The sequence below is a fragment of the Rosa chinensis genome, chromosome 1, assembly GCF_002994745.2.
Source record: "Rosa chinensis cultivar Old Blush chromosome 1, RchiOBHm-V2, whole genome shotgun sequence".
Taxonomy (NCBI): Eukaryota; Viridiplantae; Streptophyta; class Magnoliopsida; order Rosales; family Rosaceae; genus Rosa; species Rosa chinensis.
In genome coordinates this window covers 1,165,071-1,189,112 of record NC_037088.1, presented here as the reverse complement: position 1 = coordinate 1,189,112, position 24,042 = coordinate 1,165,071, and the positions used below count along the sequence as shown (strand labels likewise).

General features: G+C 37.0%; 2 protein-coding genes and 1 non-coding gene across 11 annotated transcripts; 1 reads left to right on the top strand and 2 right to left on the bottom strand.

Moving 5' to 3' along the window:
- Positions 1–2,318: 2,318 nt before the first annotated feature.
- On the bottom strand, positions 2,319–2,425 carry LOC112183169. Its single transcript, XR_002929760.1, has one exon. It is a non-coding gene; the product is annotated as a small nucleolar RNA R71 (small nucleolar RNA).
- A 10,598-nt stretch (positions 2,426–13,023) lies between these two features.
- Positions 13,024–18,264, bottom strand: LOC112186610. Of its 8 annotated transcripts, none has more exons than XM_040512976.1 (9): positions 17,904–18,264; positions 17,605–17,830; positions 15,096–15,184; positions 14,903–14,990; positions 14,652–14,773; positions 14,505–14,560; positions 13,818–13,957; positions 13,584–13,667; positions 13,024–13,394 (listed from the first exon to the last, which is right to left on the bottom strand). In XM_040512976.1, exons 3-9 carry the CDS (start codon positions 15,149–15,151, stop codon positions 13,299–13,301), a joined length of 642 nt encoding a protein of 213 aa, XP_040368910.1. In that variant the 5' UTR covers positions 15,152–15,184; positions 17,605–17,830; positions 17,904–18,264; the 3' UTR covers positions 13,024–13,298. The 8 variants fall into 8 exon arrangements, with proteins under 8 accessions (XP_040368910.1, XP_040368911.1, XP_040368909.1 ...); XM_040512977.1 differs by having other exon boundaries at positions 17,578–17,830; positions 17,918–18,264; XM_040512975.1 differs by having other exon boundaries at positions 17,918–18,264.
- A 3,941-nt stretch (positions 18,265–22,205) lies between these two features.
- Positions 22,206–23,700, top strand: LOC112180731. Of its 2 annotated transcripts, XR_005810083.1 has the most exons (3): positions 22,206–22,247; positions 22,544–22,861; positions 22,970–23,700. XR_005810083.1 is itself a non-coding variant. In XM_040518459.1 (2 exons), coding segments are annotated over exons 1-2 (510 nt in total). In that variant the 5' UTR covers positions 22,227–22,859; the 3' UTR covers positions 23,478–23,700. The 2 variants fall into 2 exon arrangements, 1 of the variants encoding a protein (XP_040374393.1); XM_040518459.1 differs by having other exon boundaries at positions 22,227–22,861.
- The last annotated feature ends 342 nt before the right edge of the window (positions 23,701–24,042 follow it).

Here is a 24,042-nt window from a genome sequence, read left to right as displayed (position 1 = left end):
AGTAGAGTAATCCTCAAGCAACTAGGAGAGGCTTTCAAAGCTGAATTGGAAAAGGAAACTTGGGCTGTGTATTCTATATATATAGAGGCTCTGAACACGTTGGAGAACACCACCCTACCCACCATCTTCTGCCATAAAACCTAGCACACAAAGTCTTGAAATTCCCAAGTCATTCAAGAGCAAAAACCGTGCACACCATCATCCATCTTCATCAAGCCTTGCCGTGTACCATCTTGAGGGGGGTTCCTGCGTTCAAGGCTGCCTAAAAGTGAATTCGTGGCTCTCATCTTCTGCCCTTTACGGTTTTTATTTTCTTGTAATTCAAACTTATATTTTTCTAGTTGTGAATTTTGAGACAATGTGTAACTAACTATCTTTTTGTTAAGGGGCAAGGTTTGAAGCCCCAATTATGTAGAACATATGTTTGTTTAAATCTAGTTTCTTGATCTTTGGTGTGAATTGGTTGTTTATTTCTGCTTGATTGAAAACTTTTATGTGTTTATGTTCTTTGGGTCGACACTTAGGATATATGCATGTAATTGGAGCTAGGTTTAGAAAATAATTCACCTAATCGTCTTGTTTTCTAATCCACAAGTATGCAAGGCTTTGGACAAAAGCTGATGTTTAAACAACTAGAAGAGCATGCTAGGTAGGCGTTCCACACTAGACTGCAACTCTATAATCAATCGTTTCCATGAGATCTTAATGCTTCAAATGTGTTGACACTATATGTGTTGTTGATAGGATAGCGTTCTATACCTTGATTGCATGTTTGATAGGCTTAGCTATCGTGCGTTCACATAGACCAAGTAATTAGGGAAACATTAATAAGGGACATGATCTGTTCCGACTTGTTTCTTGGTTGATTTCTGTTCACACCTTAGTAATTGAAAGTAGGTTAACTTAACATTGTTCAAAAGTAATTGGTGGTGGATTTCTGAGTCTCTAACGTCTTCCCCATATTGTTTTTCAAACTCTAAAATCATTTTTTCTTTCTTATTTTCCTTTTATTTTCGTAGGAACATAAAAACCCCAAATCTGTTTCAACTTAGGATTGCAACGCACCCTTCTATCCCCATCTTGTCCAGCCATCTTTTTCCCTCTTTGACGTTTTTTTCTTTTTCTTAGTTTTGTTATTTGTTTTGTGCTTTAGTTAGTTTAGTGTTGTTTTATTTTGTGTGAATTATAAAGTTACCCTCAATCCCCGGCTTGAATGATCCCTGCTTACTCTATATTGCCAACGACTACATCTTGCAGGGTTAAGTTGAGCGTCTATTTTGGGCGTATCAATTTTTGGCGCCGCGTCGCCGGGGATTGAAAAATACCTATTTTTCACAATTTTAATTCAAGTTTCGGTTAGAGGTTGTAAATCATACTTGAATAGTTTTGGAATTCTGGTTTTTAACATTGTCTCTATCTCTACTTCCTCTAGGCGCATCTTATTACCACACGATGTCTAGGATTGGTCTGGATACGAGAAGTGTTCTCAAGTGTGCTTTGTCTCCACCAAAATCGTTCCTTACCTACCTGGTCGTGTTGGAAAGGAGTTACCGAACGACTTAGAGAGAAAGTTTTTGTTAACGATTAGAATTCTATTTCTTTTCTAACTTGATTTACGATTTCTAGTTGAAATAAAATTTGTTTTGTGTTAGCTAGTCTTTCATAATTTCGTCCCTTCTAATTATTTCCCTTTGTTTTTTGTTTTCTTCCTAGGTTTCTAACGCCATTCTTGTTTGCTCCTCAGGTACTTCAACTCGTTTATGCATACAAGGAAAAATCCAAAAGGCGAGCTTGTTCCTTTTGATCCTGAACTTCTGAAAACAATTAGAATCAATAAAAAGCTTAAGGAAGCAAGCTCGTCTTCACCAAAGGAAGAAGAAGAGGTGTACGACATCTCATCACTTTTCCAAGAGCAAGCTTCAACGCCTACACCTCAACCAATGGCTCTCACCATTAGGCAACTTTCAACCTCTGTGATTCCACCAGGTGGCGTCCCCACTTGTATAACCTACCCTGATGCAGTTGAGGGAGCAACAGCTGACTTTGAGTTGAAATCTGGGCTACTTCATCGTCTTCCTACATTCCATGGTCTCTCTATGGAAGATCCCAATCAACACTTAATGGAGTTTCAGTTCATTTGCACAAGCATGAAGCCACAAGGTGCTGATGAGCAAATCTTGAAGTTGAAAGCCTTCCCATTTTCGTTGGCTGACAAGGCAAAGCAATGGCTTTATGAGTTGCCAAGTGGACGCATCACATCTTGGGCAGACATGATGAAGGCATTTTTGGAAAAATACTTCCCTACATCTCGTATCATCATGCTTAGGAAGAAGATAAGTGGCATTCAACAAGGGCAAGATGAGTCCTATGCAGAATACTATGAAAGGTTCAAGACCCTTATCACTCAATGCCCTCAACATGGCATGAAGAATGAGACCTTGCTCACTTGCTTCTATGATGGTCTCACCAACTTGGAAAGAGATATGCTCGATGCAGCTTCTGGAGGATCGTTTGTTGACAAGGAACCTGCAGCTGGAATGATCTTAATTGAATATAGGGCCTTGAATCAACAACAATATGGCAGTTCCAAGTCCACCCATACACGTGAAAAAGTTAATGAGGTAAGTACTTTGGTTCAATTGGAAGATAAAATTAACAGACTTACTTCTATTGTTTCTCAGGGAATGAAGGGACAAGTTATGGCATGTGGAGTGTGCTCAATGCAAGGACATATGTCTGACCAATGCCCTCAACTCATGGAAGGAGGAAACTTTGAAGGTGTCAACGCCCTAGGGTTCCAACAAGGGTACCAACGTCCAAGGAATGACCCATATTCTAACACCTACAACCCTGGATGGAGGGATCACCCCAATTTTCGTTGGAAGGACAATGAAAACGCCCAACCATCTTCTCAAGCCTTCAATCAACGTCCTCCAAGCTTCTTCCCAAAGCCTCAAGCTCCTCTAAACCCTACTTCTTTCAATACTTCAAATTCTAATTCAAATGTTTCTTCTTCTAATGATGAATTGATTAAAGCATTAGCAAAGTCTACTCAAGCTTTACTTGCAGGTCAAAATAATCATGAGAGACAGATCAACACCATTGGTACTGACATGGCAGAGATGAAGGAGCAAATGAGCCAAGTAGTGGAGTTCATGGGAAAATTTCATGAGCAAGGTAAGCTCCCAAGTGGCACCATTCCTAATCCTCACTTTGAGCAAGCACAAGCCATAACAACAAGGAGTGGAAGGACCACCATAGACCCCCCTATGGCGTCAAAGAAGAACCAGGTTGTCCAAGAGGATGAGGAGGACGTCATTGTCCAGAAGAATGACAAGGAAGAAGATCCTGCAACGCAGAAAAAGGAAAGCATGACGCCAAAAGAAAAGGATAAAAGTGGATCTGCTACGTCCAGGATTGAAACTGACCTTGCAATCCCAGAATTTGCTACACCCAGGATTGAAAGCTCATTGCAATCCCCCACGAAACCAGAAACCAAAGGTAAATTGTCTAACTCTTCAGTCCCAGTTATTACTAATGCTTTCTTTTCTCCTATGCCTTTTCCTCGCAGATTTGCTAAATCCAAACAAGAAGAAAGCGACATGGCTGTTTTGGATACCTTTAAAAAAGTACAGGTCAACATTCCCCTTCTTGAAGCTATAAAGCAAGTGCCCAAATATGCAAAATTTTTGAAGGAACTTTGTACAACAAGAAGGAGAATTTGAGAAAAGGAGGTTGTGAAGGTGAATGAGAATGTCTCAGATGTTATTCAAAGGAAACTTCCCCCAAAATGCAAAGATCCTGGAAGCTTCACCATTCCTTGCGTTATTGGTAACACTAGATTTGAGAATGCCATGTTAGATCTAGGTGCATCTATAAATGTTATGCCTTATTCTGTTTATGCATCTTTAGGTCTAGGTAAACTTAAAACTGATAACGTAATTATTCAATTGGCGGATAGATCTAAGGCCTTTCCGAAAGGATTGTTGGAAGATGTGCTTGTGCAGGTTAATCACTTAATCTTTCCCGCGGATTTTTATGTTTTGGACATGGAGGAATCCACCATAAACCCAACGCCACTTTTGTTGGGTAGACCTTTCATGCGGACTGCTAGGACAAAAATTGACGTTTATGCTGGCTCTCTAACCATGGAATTTGATGGAGATGTGATAGGCTTCAACATCTTTGAGGCTATAAGGTATCCGATTGAATTTGATTCATGTTTTTCTATTGACATACTTGATACTCTTGCACAGAAAGTTTTGGAAGCAATAAGAGAGGATACGTTGGTCACAACCATTGAGCAAGGCGTTGGTTACACCCATGATGGCGTCATAATCCCCATGAAGAAACTTCAGGAAACGTTGGACCCTCAAATATTGGAGGACGTTTCTTCCATTGAAACTCATCTGCATTATGAAGGTAAAAATCCTCCCTCTTTGTCAATTCAGTTATCTACTAATAAACCTCTTCCTTCAGTGATTCAGGCTCCTACACTTGAGCTCAAACCATTACCGGATCATTTGAAGTATGTTTATTTGGGAGATGACAAAACATTGCCTGTCATAGTATCATCCAAGTTGACGCCATCTCAAGAAGAAGAACTTGTTAAAGTGCTAAAGAAACACAAGACTGCAATTGGATGGACACTAGCTGACATCAAGGGAATAAGCCCCACCACTTGTGTGCATCGAATTCTTCTTGAGGAGGGTGCCACACCAACTAGAGAGGCTCAACGTCGTCTTAACCCTCCAATGATGGAAGTTGTGAAAAAGGAAGTCATCAAATTGCTAGATTGTGGCGTCATATACCCTATTTCAGACAGTAAATGGGTCTCACCAGTCCAAGTTGTGCCAAAGAAGTCCGGAATAACGGTTGTGAAGAATGAAGAGAATGAACTTGTGCCCCAAAGAACCGTGACTGGCCATAGAGTCTGCATCGATTATAGGAAGCTTAACGCCACCACCAGGAAAGACCACTTCCCTTTACCCTTCATCGATCAAATGCTTGAGAGGTTAGCTGGTCATTCTTTCTATTGTTTCCTTGATGGTTATTCTGGGTATAATCAAATATGCATAGCTCAAGAGGATCAAGAGAAAACAACTTTCACTTGTCCTTTTGGCACTTTTGCTTACCGTCGAATCCCATTTGGACTTTGCAATGCCCCAGGTACGTTTCAAAGATGCATGCTCAGTATTTTTTCTGATTATATTGAGAAAATAATTGAAGTTTTCATGGATGATTTTAGTGTTTTTGGGGATAGCTTCGAAAATTGCTTAGGGAACCTAGAATTAATCTTGAAACGTTGCATTGAAACTAACCTTGTTTTAAATTGGGAAAAATGTCACTTCATGGTTACTCAAGGTATTGTTCTAGGGCATATTGTTTCTTCTAGGGGAATAGAAGTAGATAAAGCTAAAGTTGATCTTGTTCGCTACTTACCCTCTCCCACTTCTGTGAGAGAGGTTCGTTCTTTTCTTGGACATGCAGGATTTTACAGACGCTTTATCAAGGACTTCTCCAAAATTGCAAGACCCCTATGTCGACTTTTGCAAAAGGAGGTGACGTTTGAATGGAATGAGGATTGCCAAAGTGCGTTTGAAAAATTAAAGGAGCTCTTGACCTCTGCTCCTATCATGCTTCCTCCGGATTGATCCTTACCATTTGAGCTCATGTGTGATGCCTCTGATTATGCAGTAGGCGCAGTGCTTGGCCAAAGAAAAGAGAAAAAGCCTTATGCCATCTACTACGCCTCTCGAACTTTGAATGATGCTCAATTGAATATTCGACTACAGAAAAAGAATTATTAGCTGTTGTTTTTGCTTTGGATAAATTTAGATCTTATTTACTTCAAACTAAAGTTGTTATTTATACTGATCATGCAGCTTTGAAGTATTTACTCTCAAAGAAGGAAGCAAAACCGAGGCTAATACGATGGATTCTTCTTCTACAAGAATTTGATGTCGAAATCAAGGACAAAAAGGGGAGTGAAAATGTTGTTGCAGACCATTTGAGCCGCCTTGTACATGGTGAGGACGCCATACCTCTTGTGGAAACTTTTCCGGATGAACAAATCTTCGGAATTAAGGTAAGTGAACCTTGGTATGCAGACATAGTAAATTTCTTAGTCACTAAAAAAATACCAAACACGTTGTCAAGTTCTATGCATGCTAAACTTAAAAAGAATGCTAGGCAATATGTTTGGGATGATCCTTATCTTTGGAAATTTTGTGCGGATGGTATAATTCGACGTTGTGTGCCTGAAAGTGAGTTTACTCATATCTTGACATTTTGCCATTCTGAAAATTGTGGGGGTCATTTTGGTTCTAAGAAAACTGCTCTTAAGGTGTTGGAATCGGGTTTTTATTGGCCTAGTTTATTTAAGGATGCTTATGCTTTTTGTATGACATGTGATAGATGCCAAAGAACCGGAAACATAGGACCTAAAAATCAAATGCCTTTAACTAATGTTTTGGTTGTTGAAATCTTTGATGTTTGGGGCATCGATTTTATGAGACCTTTTCCTTCATCTCAAGGTTTTCTTTATATTCTTCTCGCTGTGGATTATGTCTCAAAATGGGTGGAAGCAAAAGCCACCCGGACTAATGATTCCAAAGTTGTTGCAGATTTTCTTCGATCTAATATTTTCTCTAGATTTGGAATGCCTCGAGCAATCATAAGTGATGGAGGATCGCACTTCTGCAATAGATCAATTGAAGCCTTGCTTAGAAAGTATAATGTGACACACAAGGTGTCAACGCCATATCATCCACAAACTAGTGGACAAGCAGAAGTGTCAAATCGTGAAATCAAGAAGATTTTGGAGAAAACAGTTAGCCCAAGTCGCAAGGATTGGAGTAAAAGGCTAGATGATGCCTTGTGGGCGTACCGGACAGCATATAAGACACCAATAGGGATGAGTCCCTTTAGGTTGGTGTATGGAAAAGCTTGCCATCTACCTGTGGAATTGGAACATCGAGCTTGGTGGGCTGTGAAGAGCTTTAATATGGACTTAGATGAAGCTGGGATTCATAGAAAGCTTCAAGTGCATGAGTTGGAAGAACTACGTAATGATGCGTACGAGAGCTCCAGGATTTATAAAGAGAAAACTAAAGCCTTTCATGACAAGATGATTCGTGGGAAAACATTCATAGCAGGCCAAAAAGTTTTATTATTTCACTCTCGTCTCAAACTCTTTCCAGGTAAGCTTCGCTCACGTTGGGTTGGTCCTTTTGTTGTCACTTACGTTTTTCCCCACGGAGCTGTGCAAATTCGAAGCGAGCAAACCGGCAATGAGTTCAAGGTGAATGGCCATCGCTTGAAGCCATATTACGCAGCCTTTCAGGAGAGCAACGTGGAGGAAGAGGACCTTCATGACACACCACCTCCCATGGATTAAAAGCATTCACTACGTCTGGCTGATGGACGTTAAACCAAGCGCTTCTTGGGAGGCAACCCAAAGGATGTTTTCTTTCTTTCTTCATTTTCTATTTAGTTTCTTTTTATGTTTTTAGTTTGTGTGCAGGTCATAAGGTTGTAGAGAAGTGTGAAAAGTGTCCCTTCTGTAAAAACAGAGTGCTGACCATACAGTCAGTCTACTTTAGACGGCTGCCGTTTTTCGTTCAGATGGAACCAGAAGATATACCATGCATGAATGGAAAGATCTTTGAGTCTAGTTTCTGTAAGTTTTTACAGAACTGGATTCGGAGTTTATATGTGTTCCCAGTTCCAGTTTGCATGCAGCAAGGTCAGCTCAGGAAAACAGAAAACTGTGCAGTTGTGTCACAGAAAAAGAGAAACTGGGCATATTTCCGTGGATGAAATGAGGAGTTCTTTACATGGACTCAAAGCTCTATATGTACACTACCTTCAGGCCAAAAATCTCGTCCATTGGACCAGTGATGCTCTCGGAATAAAGGTTTGAGTGGGTAAAGGTCACTTTGCCCGGTTTTCTGTTCAAATTTCTTTTTTTTTCTCTAATTTTATAGGACTATAACTTTCAAACCGCTTGGAGTTAGAAGGTGTTCCACATATGCACAGAGAGCTCGCAATGTCCACTTTCACCTCCAAGTGGTATAATCGTCATCTGAAGCTGCATAGAAAAATTACGGGACCTGGAACATGGGCTGCCGACACAAACTTATGGTTTCAAAAGATGCAACAAGACTTCGCATGGAGCTTATGTTAGGAAGTCAAGACCTTATGGTCTTGAGGTTGGGGTCTTTTGTTGTCATCTCCAAAGGTCGTGAGCATTGGGAAGTCTACAAGGGGGAGCTTTTCTATCAACCTTCTCACCTTTCTTCTTTTAAATTTTTTGATTTCCTCTCTTTATGCTTCTATTATGCATTGTTTGATTAAATTTTCCATACATTGAGGGCAATGTATGATTCAAGTGTGGGGGAAGGGAATCCAATTTGAGTCTTATTAAAAAAAACTAAAAAAATTGAAAAATTTCAAAAATCCAAAAAAATAAATTTCGTTAGTTATTTTTCTTTCTTTTGGAGTCTTTAGTTCTTGTTTTCAGTTTTTGTTTGTTGTTCGAGTCTTAGGTTGCTTTCAACTGTCTGGGATGAACTTAATCTCTAAAATTATGGATAAAAGAGGATCACAATATTGAGATGATGTTAAAATAATTCTTTGGTTAATTATGATATATATAAAGCATATGATTGTGTAGTAGATGTGGTTTTTGATGACCTTGGTACAGAATTATGAGCATGTTGATGATGAGTTTTGATTCATAATAATCCCTTGTGAGAATTTGAGCTTATTTGCTATTCTTTGTGAGTGTTCACTGAAAAATATATTCTTATTTTCTTGGCGATGCTTAGTGATCTCATTATCTTTCTCTTTGATTGACTGCTTGCCACATATTAAGTTTGACGGACGCTAGAGATTACTAGAACTTGCTCTTGTACTGGTCGAAACTTTTATCAATACATGTCCCTGATTCTGGAAAGGATAAAGGCACCTACGAAATTCCACCATAGCCAAAAATAGCCTGTGTCCATATTTGTGCCCGTCGTGGGACTCCTCTAGTTAACCCCTTTGAGCCTACATTTAAACCTTTTTCTTTCATCATCCTCAAAATCCTAACCTTTAAACCTTAGTATAGTTATATCCCTACCCTTGTTCTAAGGATTTAGTGGAGCTAATTCATGAGACAAACAAGATTTTGAAGGCACTACAAAAGAGATGATGAGGAAGAATAAGTGTGGGGGAAAGACTTGTCCATGAGAAAGAAGAAAAATATGTATGCCGAAGAAAAAGAAAAAGAAAAAAAAATGTATACTGAAATGAAAAAAAAAAAAAAAAGTGCAAGTATTTATGGATTTTAGTCCCCCCATTGTGGATAAGGAGTTTGTTTTGAAGTGAAGGCCTAAGTACGACGAATTTGGTCTTTGTCCTATTTCACAAGTGTTCAAAGGAATGTTAGAATGAAGCAAGAGTCCAACACAATGACATTCGGCCCTCAATAAATACACACAAGAAGCTTCAACGTTGCAAGATGCCTTGGTGACTAGAAGCAGATGTCTCAATGCTTCAATGAAGGCTCCGCTAGGTTTTTACAACACTTTATGTTTTTCCTTACCTTTCGTTTCTTTAAACCCCTAAACCTTGGCCCTATTACTTCCTTGAAGTAAGACCTCTTTGATCCTTAAGATGGGCAGCCTTTGATCTGTGGAGATTGGTTATAAGAGTTGAGCATATGGTTCGGTCCGTCCGACAAGTAGTTGGTATCCTTCATGACATCGTAAAAGAAAAAATATATATAAATTTCGACATAGCCTTTCTTTCTTTATATATGTGAGCTTTTTGTTTGTCGAAAATATTATCATCTCTCACATATATTTGAGTGAAAAAGCTTTTAAGCATTAGCCATGATCTGAGAGAAGAAAGAGTGGTGAATCCTGTGAGGTTTGAATCATACTTGTTGGATACATGCTAAGCTCCACCCATCTCCATTGTCACACCCGTGTCTTACATGCTTATATGTGGAATATATGTTTTAATTAACTCTCGAATTCTCATGATTGATTCTTGGTTGCGTGCTAATCTCGATGCTATGAAAGTAAGAGATTTCTGAGACAACAATGTTGAAGGCATAGTTTGTTTTGAGTTTTTTGAGTCTTTGTTTTATTTTCTTTGTTTTGATTTTGCTAAGGGACTAGCAAAAGCTAAGTGTGGGGGAATTTGATAGGAGCATAAATGCGACGAATATAGTGTGAAATCCCTTACACTTTTCTTAGCTATTTCCTTTAAAAAGTCAGTTTTAACTTTGTTTTCTTTTTAGGTAGTTCGTGGAGTGATTCAAGAGAAATAAGAGCTGAAAGGGAGCAACGAAGCCATGGATCATAAATTACTGATGCAGAGGACCAAGTTTAATCAATCATTTGGCCAGAAATCACAAGGGAAGTCCACGGAAATCGTTGTGCAAAACAGTTGCTGCAAAGCAGAAAACTGCAGTTTCAGAATCAGCTTTCTGGGAACGGTTTTGAGAAGCAATTCTTGCACCCTTCCAGATGCACCTTTGAAGAAAGGGCCAGCGATACTTGAATAAATGATGTTATACTTCAACTACAGCCAAAGAACTGGTCATAAGTATCAACGAGGCAGTAGGAAATCAAAGTCGAAGTATGCTTCCCGATAAGGCAGAAACTGTCAGCTTTTCACGAAGCTTTTTGGGAGATCTTTTCCGGCGATTTTCTTGGAGTTTTTCCAGAAGTTTATTGATCATTCTAGATGATATGATGTCATAGAACACGTGGGAGTCAAGAACCATCCAGAAACTTGTCAAGACGAAGTCGTTCCTTGTCCAAGAAGGAAGCTTCAGAGTCAGAAATCGAATCCTAGTCAAAACAGGGCATTTTGGCCGAGATTCTTCTTTGGACGGATTTCCAGGGAATTTTTGGAAGGTTATTGCTGCTGCAAATATGAAGGAGAGTCCTAGGATGATTCCTCAAGATTTTGGGAAGATTATTAAGGCTTGAAAATCATTTAATTATGCACCAAGTAGAGTAATCCTCAAGCAACTAGGAGAGGCTTTCAAAGCTTAATTGGAAAAGGAAACTTGGGCTGTGTATTCTATATATATAGAGGCTCTGAACACGTTGGAGAACACCACCCTACAGCACCATCTTCTGCCATAAAACCTAGCACACAAAGTCTTGAAATTCCCAAGTCATTCAAGAGCAAAAACCGTGCACACCATCATCCATCTTCATCAAGCCTTGCCGTGTACCATCTTGAGGGGGGTTCCTGTGTTCAAGGCTGCCTAAAAGTGAATTCGTGGCTCTCATCTTCTGCCCTTTACGGTTTTTATTTTCTTGTAATTCAAACTTATATTTTTCTAGTTGTGAATTTTGAGACAATGTGTAACTAACTATCTTTTTGTTAGGGGCAAGGTTTGAAGCCCCAATTATGTAGAACATATGTTTGTTTAAATCTAGTTTCTTGATCTTTGGTGTGAATTGGTTGTTTATTTCTGCTTGATTGAAAACTTTTATGTGTTTATGTTCTTTGGGTCGACACTTAGGATATATGCATGTAATTGGAGCTAGGTTTAGAAAATAATTCACCTAATCGTCTTGTTTTCTAATCCACAAGTATGCAAGGCTTTGGACAAAAGCTGATGTTTAAACAACTAGAAGAGCATGCTAGGTAGGCGTTCCACACTAGACTGCAACTCTATAATCAATCGTTTCCATGAGATCTTAATGCTTCAAATGTGTTGACACTATATGTGTTGTTGATAGGATAGCGTTCTATACCTTGATTGCATGTTTGATAGGCTTAGCTATTGTGCGTTCACGTAGACTAAGTAATTAGGGAAACATTAATAAGGGACATGATCTGCTCCGACTTGTTTCTTGGTTGATTTATGTTTACACCTTAGTAATTGAAACTAGGTTAACTTAACATTGTTCGAAAGTAATTGGTGGTGGATTTCTGAGTCTCTAACGTCTTCCCCATATTATTTTTCAAACTCTAAAATCATTTTTTCTTTCTTATTTTCCTTTTATTTTCGTAGGAACATAAAAACCCCAAATCTGTTTCAACTTAGGATTGCAACGCACCCTTCTATCCCCATCTTGTCCTGCCATCTTTTTCCCTCTTTGACGTTTTTTTCTTTTTCTTAGTTTTGTTATTTGTTTTGTGCTTTAGTTAGTTTAGTGTTGTTTTATTTTGTGTGAATTATAAAGTTACCCTCAATCCCCGGCTTGAATGATCCCTGCTTACTCTATATTGCTAACGACTACATCTTGCCGGGTTAAGTTGAGCGTCTATTTTGGGCGTATCAGATGTCTTAGTGGGTGTAGAGAAAAGTATAGACATCAGTATAAGCGCGTTTTCAACCGATGTCCCAGACAACAACCAACATCGATTCTAAAAAACAAATCGATGTATAATTGTTATAATCATCATATTTTTGTATGTTAGGTATGTCTAATTCTTCATATTTTCACATTTTATGCTTAATAAAGTATATGTCGAACAATACCTACGTGAACATTTGCATCGATTTCTATTCCAGAAGCGATGTCTAGTACACTTGTAGACATCAGTTGCCATGAGTGTTGTTTGTTCGTCGCCATTTTTACATGTAGCTTGGCACATTATTTTGTTAGGAACGATGTCTGTATCTTTAGGCATCATCGGTTTTTTTTTAAGGACTGATGTTTCATTTAACACAGCACATCGTTTTCATTTAAGCAAAACGATGTTCAATGGTTTTATGTACATCGCTTGCTTTTTCTAGAACCGATGTGTTGTTTCATTGTAGACATCGCTTTTGTTTTGTAAAATCAATGTGCACTGGTTTTGAGTACATCAGTTCTATGGACACAACTCGATACATTAATAATCATAAGACATCGATTTTCATTTTGATACTGATTTCTAATCTCTCAAGTGACTTCGTTTTCCTTGGCATTACTGTTCTGTTATGCTTTTACAGACTTCACTTCATTTTGACAAACGTGATGAGCTAAGTTTGCATCTATCTGCTGCTAGGAAAAGAAATGCATTTCATAATCATCCAAAAATTGGGGCTTTCCATTAATTTTCTTTCCAAATTCATGATTGAACATATGTCACAAAAGAAAACCCCAAAACCTACAAAGGCTAGCCTAGAAACATATGAGCAACAATCTACAAAATTTCAACACCAAACTTTACTTCAAAGCAAAAACTAGCCTTGCTCAAAATTCATCTTGGTAGTCAAGTGCAAGAGAAATATGTATTAAGCTAAAAGTTCACATGAAGTCAAGTTAACAGCGGTAACCAGACCAATGTGACTAGATCACCTTATCAGGCTTGCCCATCCATTTCACTTCACACCCTAGCTCTTCATATTTGGCAGCCAAATATTTCACAACTTGTAATCCAAGGCCCTGCAAGAGAATGACAAAGTCAATTTCACAGTGCAACATAAACCTAATGACAGTGATTTTTGGTATTACTAAACTAAACAAAAAGAACTACCGACATGACTGAGCTTAAAAGGTACTAAAAAGGCAGTGAATCTCAATACACATAATTCACATCGGAATACCAAGTGAGAAAAAGCATGACCACTTTACCTTATCACTATCATCTCTCATCACATTAGTGGTCAAAGCCATCAACTTTTTCTTGCTACGCTCTGTCATTTTTACCAAGCTAATCTGCACAAAACCCAAGAGAACCAAATGCAAATGAACATCAACATTCAAATCAGTATTATGCAAAGATAGTCTCGATAATACTCAAACATTCTAAATCTGCACAGAAAATACTGAAAATTTCCACTCCAATTAAGATGCATGATGCCTCACCCCTCCAATTAAGGTAGTAAGGATACTGAAGAGGAAGGGTGAGATATAGAATCTAACTGAGAGTAGGATGACCTCAATCTGATATCCATCCTGCCATAGCTGCTTGGAATTTGATCCTTGTTGCTGGTTGCTATAACTTCCTGAAAATATAGAAGAAAAGAATAGTGTGTTTAAACTCGAATCTTTTCTTACTAAAGATATTACTCAAAAAATTTGTTGTTTCAAACTTGTCAAAGACTTAACTCAAATACTGATATTTGATAGAAAAATATAAACCCAACTAATAGTAGTGATATAAGTGCGAAAACAAGCAATTATATGAAATTAATAATATTTCATCCAAAAAAAAAAGGAACAACAAATGAAACCTCCTTTTCCTTTATTTATCTTTTATTTATTCAGTATAGATGGGCTTTTTCTGTTCCATTGGCAAGCATAACTGAATCAGTTGTTGAGCCGCCTGAACCTGTGATGAGGTGCCTTTTATTTCCACTGTAATTTCATCAGGTAGTCCCCTGCTCTCTTGTACAGTTAACAAGGCTCCACTACTACAACGAATAAATTCAATACTCCTTCCTTCAACCCTAATAATGTCCTCAGCATAAGATAGAGGAATTTGCATTGTTTGCGTAATCTGATTATAGAATGCAGCAGAGAAAATACTGTTAACATAGAACAGAAAAATACCCCAATGATGTCCTCGGCATAAGACGGAGAGGATTTGCATTGTTTGGGTAATATCCCTATAGAATGCAGCAGAGAATATATTGTTATCAAGATTTCATACATAGAACAACAAAATACATAGTGAATCTCAGCCTCATTCTACTGTACCTGTCTTTACAATACCCTTTGAGATCAGATACAGCTTTTGTGTCACACGGATTTCTCACCAGAATCAATAACTTCAAATGAAACTGAATGAGGTAAAATTGATCCAGATTATGGTTCAGGCCCTGCAAGGTAAAATAGTTGATCATCAAATTGGAGAATTTATAGTTGACAAATTTTCTTGAATGTAGTATGATAACTAAATTCAAATCTACTTATAAGATCATTATATATGTATGAACCTGTATTCCTACCTTAACAATGTATATATTCACCTTATCAATTATGGTCCTATAATTGTTGTCATGGCATCTCCTTCTTCTGTTTTTGCTGATTCCCTTCCTGGAAATAAAACAGCATATAAAAATTGAGTCATGAAACAATGAACATAACAGTGTAAAAAAAATTGGAAAATGAAAAATCGGGTCATTAGACAATGTCATGTACCTCATGTTTATTACATGAAGCTTATGAATTTTGTGCAGCTGTGGCCTCCACCACATAGCGTGATAAATCCAATTCTAACACATGAGTCGCTGAATATAAATACGATATAGAGTAAGTTTTTTAGTTTGCTGTAATAACTGAATAGGCTACAGACAAAGTGAGTTGTGGTCTATTTAGCATGAAGTAAGTTAACAGTTAGATTGAATTAACAATTGAGTTTTCTATTACATATTTTATTCAGACATATAATTGTTAAAGCCAAACAATGTTCATCTCTTCATAAAAAGATTAACAATGTCAGAACTCGATAAGACTGAAACGAATGATAAGATGACATTGAGTAATAATGCGATATCACTGTATACAATTTAATTTGTAAGTATTGGGCATTTAACAATGCATATCATTGCTACTGTTACATGTATATACCAAAAAGAATAAAAAATCCAAATGCAAACATTGATTAATTGAAAACCATTCCATCAAATCAAATCAGAGAAAGATAATGTTTTGATTATGCTTCTGATATTCTACATCTCTTTTAGCATGTACAGGTAATTTAGCAAAGTCAGTAAGGAATGCTAAAAGGTAAAAATGAACATTGTTTTGATTATATACGTCTAGATTTAAATTGAAAGTGAATCGACGTTGCCGCAATCAAGGACATGCAGAAAAACAGAAAAAAAAAAAAAAAAAAAAAAAAACAAAGTTTATTTGTTAGATAATAAATCAACTGAATTGGGATAGTTGATTTTCTGCAAAATTGGAGATATGAGATAAAAGCTTCCAGGGTAGATAAATCAAGGAAGTGATGCAAGAAGAATTTTAATGCTGAAAGGTAAATGGGAGAGTAATCTTTTTGAATTTTCAGTTGGTATTGGTTGAAAAACTGCTTACTCACTGAGCAAATGTTTGTTTATTTGAAAATCTTCAGATTAAAACTAAATTGAATACAAAAACCACTAGACATGAAATTGAAGCACAGAAGAAGATAAAATCCTCAACAAATCAAAGCAATTGCAACATTCTATCATTGATCCCATGATTAGATTCATATATAAATTAATGAAAGATTTGAAATTATCAAAGATAAAAACTATACATTGAAGTAATAAGTACACCAAAAACAGCAAATGGAAATCAAATGTGCAAGAACTAAAAAACGCAGAGAGAAATTGACCCTTGCTATCTTTGAATTTATCGTAATGCAATCATCTCAAATAACAGTTTCTTTTCTAGTAGATATAGTTACATGGTATATCTTCTTGTTTTAAGACTTATAGGAGAATTACAATAATTGTTGCAGAGCTTAATACACTTTAACTCACCAAGCAATTCAGAGTATTTAACTAAGATTGACAATGCAGTTAGTTGCAGTCATAACTAATAAATGACAAAACACAGCAAGTAAAATAATCAGTATGAAAAAAAGCAGCTTTCTATCAAGCAAAACTGGTGGTGCTACTCATGTGCCTATGTTGCCATCAAACAGTCACCATCCTCTATCTGATCCTTCTACTAACATAATATGCAATATACAGTATGCGTACAATTCATTATTCAAAAAGTGTCAAAAGACTTGGGAATCCATAACAAAGAATGGCCAAAATGGAACAGTCCATGAGAAAGAAAAGTAACTCTATGCAAGAAGACAGATACTCCATAACGAAGACCGACTCTCTTATTATTTGGTCATGCACCTTTGCTTATGTGTTTTAGCAAATTCATCTGTCTCATTACTAAAATCATTGGTATTTGTTCGATATGATTTAAATATTGGATCAACTGATTCAGGAGGAGGAGGAGATGTAGCGGTGGTCGGTAAAAGAGTACTTTTCTGGTAGTAGTATAGAGTCAGTGTCCGTGTGTGGAAGAGTGAGATGCAAAAGAACGCAACTAAATACTGAGATTTCCAAAACTAACGCAAATAAAACACCCAGTAAAAACCAAAGCACACAAAAACCAAACCCTTCTTCTCATTTTCCACAATCGAGGATCAAACAGACCAAACCCAAAACCCAATTTCATGAAAAAACAAAACAATTGAAAACCCAGAAATCTGAAACCCTCAATTTCCATCCAAATACCATAACTTTAAACAAAACCCAAAATAAACACAGAGAGGCCCAAATGGCAATTCTAAGGCTACTTAGTTGCACATCTGTTTGGTTGCAGAGAAAACCAAGAAAGAAAAATAAACAAAAGACCAGGATAATCAATTTAACACCATATACCAAACCTTCTATTTGGTTCCTCAGAAAATGAAAGAACCCACAGAAACCCACAAAACAATCACACAAATGCAACAATACACAAACAGAGTTTTAAGTCCCAAAAGATTTGACCCTTGAATCTCCAATACCTTGTGTATATCAATACAGGGTTGGAAACAAACATCACAGCTTATGGGTACTTGCCTTAACCCGATAACTAAACAACAACAAAAATAGGTTCTATGTTATTATTGCATACAAACACTTACAGACCAAAAACGGAAGCAGAAACTTACTGAACGTTGCAGATGGCCTAGACCCATCAAACTTCTTTTTATCGAGACCGTCCAACCTCAAAAGCATAACAAAATCAATAGTTCAAACTCAAGGTGACCATACAATTTCATATATCACAATTTCAATTGGAACAAAGATTGGAAGGAAGCAAGAGAGAACATACCCAACTGGACTTGACAAATTAGTTAATATTGAAGACACCCACAAACTCGCGCTTCTTAAACTCTAAAGAAAAACAGTCATACTTCAACAATAGCCCACAAATGAAACAATAGCCCACAAAAACAATCATACGTACAGAGAACGGCGTACCCAAGCTGGACTTCATCTCCAACCGGCGTCGTAATTGAATCCTTCCTCCCAAACTCCAAGCTTCGATTCGAGAGAGTAAGAAGGAACGGTGCCGTTTAGAACTGCCTGGATGATGTCCTCGTCCTCCTCGGAGCAAAATGCGGGATCGTAGTCGACAAATTTGGTGAGGCGAGTGAGATGAAGGACTGGACGAAGTCGATGCCGAAGAAGCCAAGGAGGCGATGAGTTCGAGTGAGGAAGAGGAGGAGGAGGAGCTCGGGTCTGGGTTCAGAATGGAGGTCGAGAGTGGAGACTGAGGTTAGGGTTTCTAGTTTAATTTTGGTCGAGAGCCGAGGGCGCTCTTTTTCTCTAAGTGTGAAAGTTTTAAGTTTTAGTACCCGCTTTCTATAATTCACTTAAACACTTCGAAAATGTTCACCTAGTCAGTTATTGACCAAGAAAATAATGCTCAACCACCCTTGGATGTAAATCCAATAGCAGAGATAATTATTATTAAGTTGAGGTGTTTTGTTTTCCACCTTTGGATGTAAATCTAAGAGTTATTGAGCATAAATTCTTTGGTCAGTAACTGACCAGGTGAACACCACTGTAAACACTTAGCGCTTTCAGGAAAATGAGGTTCCCGCAAATTTTCAAACGAAACTTTTAACACCGGTCATTTTAAGAACCGATGTTAATGATACACATTTAAATCGGTTTCTTTCGAAAACGATGTTAGCTTGATTTTTTACATCGTGTGCAAGTCTGACCGATTTAAATGATGTGATGTAAATGAACAGATTTCTAGTAGTGATCCATCATTTTTCCACATATATACACATATACAACAACTAGGAGCTAAATTTAGCATCATCATAGCACCATCAAACTAGGTCACCGCATGCATATAAACAGATACAAACAACAATCTAAATTCATCAACATACCAATTACCTAATTTAACAAACCAACTATGCTATTCACATAAAACATACCAGAAGATTACTGCTTACCTTAATTTGCTTAAGTCACAGCCTAGCTAATCACCACTCCTAGTACTCTAACCTTTCACTACAGCAACAACAATAGCAATGCAATATCGAAAGAAGAGAGCTGTGCTGCAAGGCAGTTTCTGCAGAATTCCAAAAGAAGTTAACACCTATCCATGGATCAGCAATTTATGGACTACAAGTGATTAGAATACACATACCTTTTGTCTACCCTATCACTTGTGGAACTGTGTCTTCTGTTAGAGATGGGTTCTTGTTTATTAGGTCTCTGCACATGATAAGAAGAAACAATTTAAAAGAAAAAAAAAAAAAGAGCAATGAGTGAATGTAAAAGATGCGAAATAAAGTTGCATCAGCACTAACTTAATAGTAAGAAGGATGCAGTTTAGAAATCTTAGAATGCATTGACATATATTCAAACATACATTAGCAAATAAACTGTACCTAAATATTATAATCTATCACTTATAAATGGACTGTAGAAGCTTCTTGTTCTCAAAGACAAATTATGCATAAATTATCATAATCAATAAATTCGTATTGGTATTCACTACAAGAATTCCAGGCATTTACCGCGCAAAATTTACGGCGTGCATTTTTACGCGCCGTAATTGGTACTCTTTTACGGCGTGCATATTTTGCGTGCCGTAAATAACATTTCTCATTTAGTCTTTTACGGCGTGCTTTATAGGTGCGTCGTTAAAGTATTTATCAATTAGTCTTTTACGGCCCGCGGAAGATGCACGCCATAATTGTATTATGCTTTTACGGCACACATATTGAGCATGCCGTAAAAATAGCTATCAAAAAAGTTATTTACGGCTCGCACAAGAAGCATGCCGTAAAAAAGGATTTGTAAGGCGCGAAATTTTCCCTAAAAATTCAGACTTCCCTCTCAATTTTCTCTTTCCTCATTTCTCGACTTTCCCGAATTTTTCTTAGTTTTCTCAGTTTTCTCTTCTAAGAAAGTCTTACCCAGTTCGCACAGCCTCAAACCTCTTCTAATCACTTACCTAATGGCAAAAATCTCAAACATCATCTAATCACCCAGTTCTCAAGCTGCTGCAAAAATATGAACTCTTCCCCGAGTTCTTCTCTTGGGCAACCGGTTAGATTTCGCGACCTGGCGTTGTGTGTTTGGTCGAGGACAAAGATGGGTGTCTTAGATTGTGATTTCTAATCATATATTCAGGTATGGCCATGTGATATTGTGGATTCATATAGATTTTGGTATATTTTCTTGGGTTTTTATATCAAAATTGAACCAGGTGTGTCTAAAGTGTTGGATTTATAGCTGGGTATTTGGTAATCTAAGATAGGTGTTTGATTGATTTATAAAATCTGAAACTTTTGGTTTGATTGATCAGTGTATTGAATTAGTTTCTGAGTTCATTTGGTTGTTGGAATTGGATTTGCTTTGAAAAATTATGGGGAGGGAGGGAGGGAGAGAGAGAGAGAGAGAGAGGCAGATGGATTTTGAAAATGGGGGAAGACCCATTTGTGAAAAAGTGCTTTCTCACTGGTCGAAGTTAGGCAACGTATAAAGGGACTTTGCTTTATCTGCTAAGTGATGGCAATGCTTGTGAAACCTTGAACCTTTTTCAAATTTACTCTGGGGCCCTTTCTTCTTTCTTATGATGTGTGTTGATGGTTGGTGTTCTGTGATGTTTTTGAGTTGTGGGTATGAAGGACTATGGTTGTTGAGCAACTTAGGGGTTTTGGTCAAGGACTTTTGAGTTGAGGTAGAGACTGGTGTTGATTACTGCTCCACTTTTTAAAGAGGTCAGCGCTAATTGCTTCACTTGCAGGTTGTTGCTAGTTAGTTAGCTCTTTCTGAAGTCTTTGAGGTGCTTTGGGATGTGGCCTCTGCACATTTAAATTTAAATTTATGCTTTTGGGTAACAATTTGAGATTGAATTGAGTTTCTTTGCTTCCATATATGTGGTCTTGGGATATGATTCCAACTGGGTTTCAAATTTCAATATTTGTTTGATTTCAAGCAGCAAGTTGCTGGTTTTAAATTGAAACTCTTCTGGGATTTTAGTGTACAAGTTTCTTCATTTGGATTTTTCTCACTGAAAAGCAGTGCCTAATTGTATCTAATTCAGCTGAGTGTTATAGGAATGTGGGTGTTAGCTCGAGTTGGATATTTCTCCCTAAAAATTTGTTATATGTTTGTCCTCTAGACGTCTATGCAGTATTACTTCTCTCTAGCCACTTTTTTTTTTTTTTTTCTAATTGCTACATTGTTAAACATTTAGCAAAATAATGATTTGGTCAAGGTTGTTACGTTTAATCTAATATTGTCATCATGGATGTATATGGATGGTTCAAACTGGAAACGAGTACATCATATATATATATATATATATGGTTCAATTATGATAACTAATCATTAGTACGTGGTCAACATCTGTTGCTTGGTCCCAATTTGGCATATTCATAGTCATTCAACAATACTTCTCATGATTAGCATAGTGATCATTCCTATTCACTTGGTAATTTTTGGCAGGTCAGACTCTAAGCAAGAACTCCATGATTGTAGGTTTCTTTTCATTGTGTATAATAAATTAAATTGATAGTCTAATGATGCGCTATATCTGGAATCTCAATCAGCTATGTGTTATGTTCAGTTTCTACTTCTTACACTCTGTGTCTTTTTTATTTCTATCTTTTTTAACTATAATGGGATTAGGTGAAAAAGTAATTGAATCTTGATACCTAGCTATTAGTATACTTTTACAATTGAAAGATTGCAAATTTGATCCCACGAGTTATAATTTTTCTGAAAATTTGTTATATGTTGCCTTCTGGACGTCTATGTCGTATTACTTCTATCTAGCCTTTTTTTTTTCTTTTTTAATAATTGCTACATTGTTATATGATTTCTGATATAGTTATTATATTATCCAGCTACACTTTTTCAACCCTTGGAGATATCGACATTGACAGTTCAGTACTAGAGTTGGTAGTAGAGCAGCTTTGTATGCAATGAAGTATTAAATGATATGCTTTTTGTGAAATGCATTAAGCAGTAAGATCTCTCTCTCTCTCTCTCTCTCTCTCTCTCTCTCTCTCTCTCTCTCTCTCCCCCTCCTTGTCATTTGATTTCAAAGTTCCTTTAACTAAGGCAAGCACATGATTGAAACAATGAAATATAAAGAATTGCATATGTGAAGCTCTGTGTTTAGTTGGTTAATTTGTTTTTATTTCTATTTTTTATTACTTCTAATGGTTACTAGTATCTGGATAAGTACAGTTATAGGTCTGATATATGGATACATGCTTATGAAGCAAAGAAGAAGAAGGGTTCAGATGTAGTTGAGGATCCAGAAATTGTGGTTAGTGCACTCTTCTTTATGGCTCCGCTTTTGGTAATTTTTTTTTTCCCTAATGAGTTATCGATTTGGTTTTAAATCTATCAAACTTGCAAGAGATTGACAGAAGATGGTAGCTGGTCCATTTCTCTTAGGATCTCAATTATATAATTCTTCTTGTTGAAATTTTCTCATCAATAAGTGTTTACTGAATGGCATAGATATTTTTATTTCTTTAACCAAATACTTCAACTATAAATCTATATCTATACCACAAAACTAGCTAATTGACAATCATACTGACACATAGTATTTTACAGAAACAAGTGAAACTTTACAAGGCAGAACAAGAACCTTCACAAACACTTTCTTTGAAAGATGATGCTGTAGCAAAAAGTTCTAGGTCCTGATCCATGAGGACGGGTAAGAGGATTAGGGTTTGGAGCAGTCCCTTCAAAGTTGGAATATCAAACCAAAGTTGGAAACAAAGTTGCTAACTTAGAGAAACAATTGTCCACTCAAGCAAATGCTTTTCCCCTCAAGCACAGAATAAGTTTTCTCAATCACAAGAGATTGAACGATTGAAAGAAGTGGATGCGACTCTTTTAGCAAGATCAGAGAAAGAAGGGAATAACCATGTAATTCTTTAAAATACATATATTAACTTTTTTTTTTCTGGTTTGTTCTATTAACTTTGGGTCAATACCTTAACTAGGTTACTGATTTCCTTAATGTTATAATGACAGGCTAGTAACAGTGTTCAGCAGTCTGCTAATGAGTTTGCACAATAAAAGGAGAATGAAAATCCAAGTGTTCGACATCATAAGAGTGATGGAATACAAAGCAGATCGACAAAATATTACTAGTGTTCGAGATACTGAAAATGGGAGGCCACAAAGCAAGCAAAGCAACCACAAGAAAGCTTCAAGTCTTCAACATTCTGCTAATCATGGGTTGCAAAGCAAAAACAACGAAGGTACAACGGCCAAATGTACAAAGGATGATCAGAATAGAATCGAATTGTTAAGTTGGTTTGAGATGGGTGAAGAGCTTGTTGCAATTGCAAAACTTGAATCAAAGGATCCAAATGTAAAGGTCCATCATGTGCCCCTTGGTCATGAATGCTGGAAAGTTTGGGTGCTGGATGTTTTTGAGGATATAGCTTTATATCGACCAACTAGGGAATTTGGAACACTGAGTATGGCTCAAGGAAGGACAATTGCATGGCCTATCAAGTACAACAGACAGGTGTAGTTTATGAACTTTTAGGTACGTAACATATTCTAACACTAATCAACTCTTCATTTTTGTTTTGAGTATTGTAATTTGTTTTCGGTGGTTAAATAACATCCATCTACATTCTTTGTTCTGGTTTGTTCTTATATTGCAACCCTGTGGATTTGCTTATAATTTAGTTATAGTTGTAGAATTAAGGTTGTTATACGAGGACTATCCCATTATAGTTAGGTGAATACTAGTGAGCACTTCCATCAGTTCTAAGTTCAAACTATAAATATTTTCTTGAACTTTAGTTTAGGTAGTGTGTGAAGGTAAAGGAGTTATTCTGAAAACCAATTGGACGGAAATATATTTCCAAGAGGGAGGATAGATTACAGATCTGAACTCAACTTACTTCTTATTTTCAGAATTGTACCATGCTTTCAGTGATTTAGATTCTTTTTGATCTTTTGGTAGTATCTTATTTAATTCTAGTTTAAAAAAGGAGAAAACAGTGCAACAAATGTATAAACTATATTCTCAAACTTGTTTCTAGCAGGTACCATGGAATTTTGAGGTGTCTGACTCTGAATGCCTTATG

Excerpts from the sequence above, each read along its gene's own strand:
- LOC112186610 (XM_040512976.1), bottom strand. The coding sequence starts at position 15,151 with ATGTGGTGGAGGCCACAGCTGCACAAAATTCATAAGCTTCATGTAATA. Across the intron at positions 14,561-14,651 it reads AAAGGGTATTGTAAAGACAG|GGATATTACCCAAACAATGC; the intron begins GTACAGTAGAAT and ends TGCATTCTATAG. Across the intron at positions 13,395-13,583 it reads TGAGAGATGATAGTGATAAG|GGCCTTGGATTACAAGTTGT; the intron begins GTAAAGTGGTCA and ends ATTCTCTTGCAG.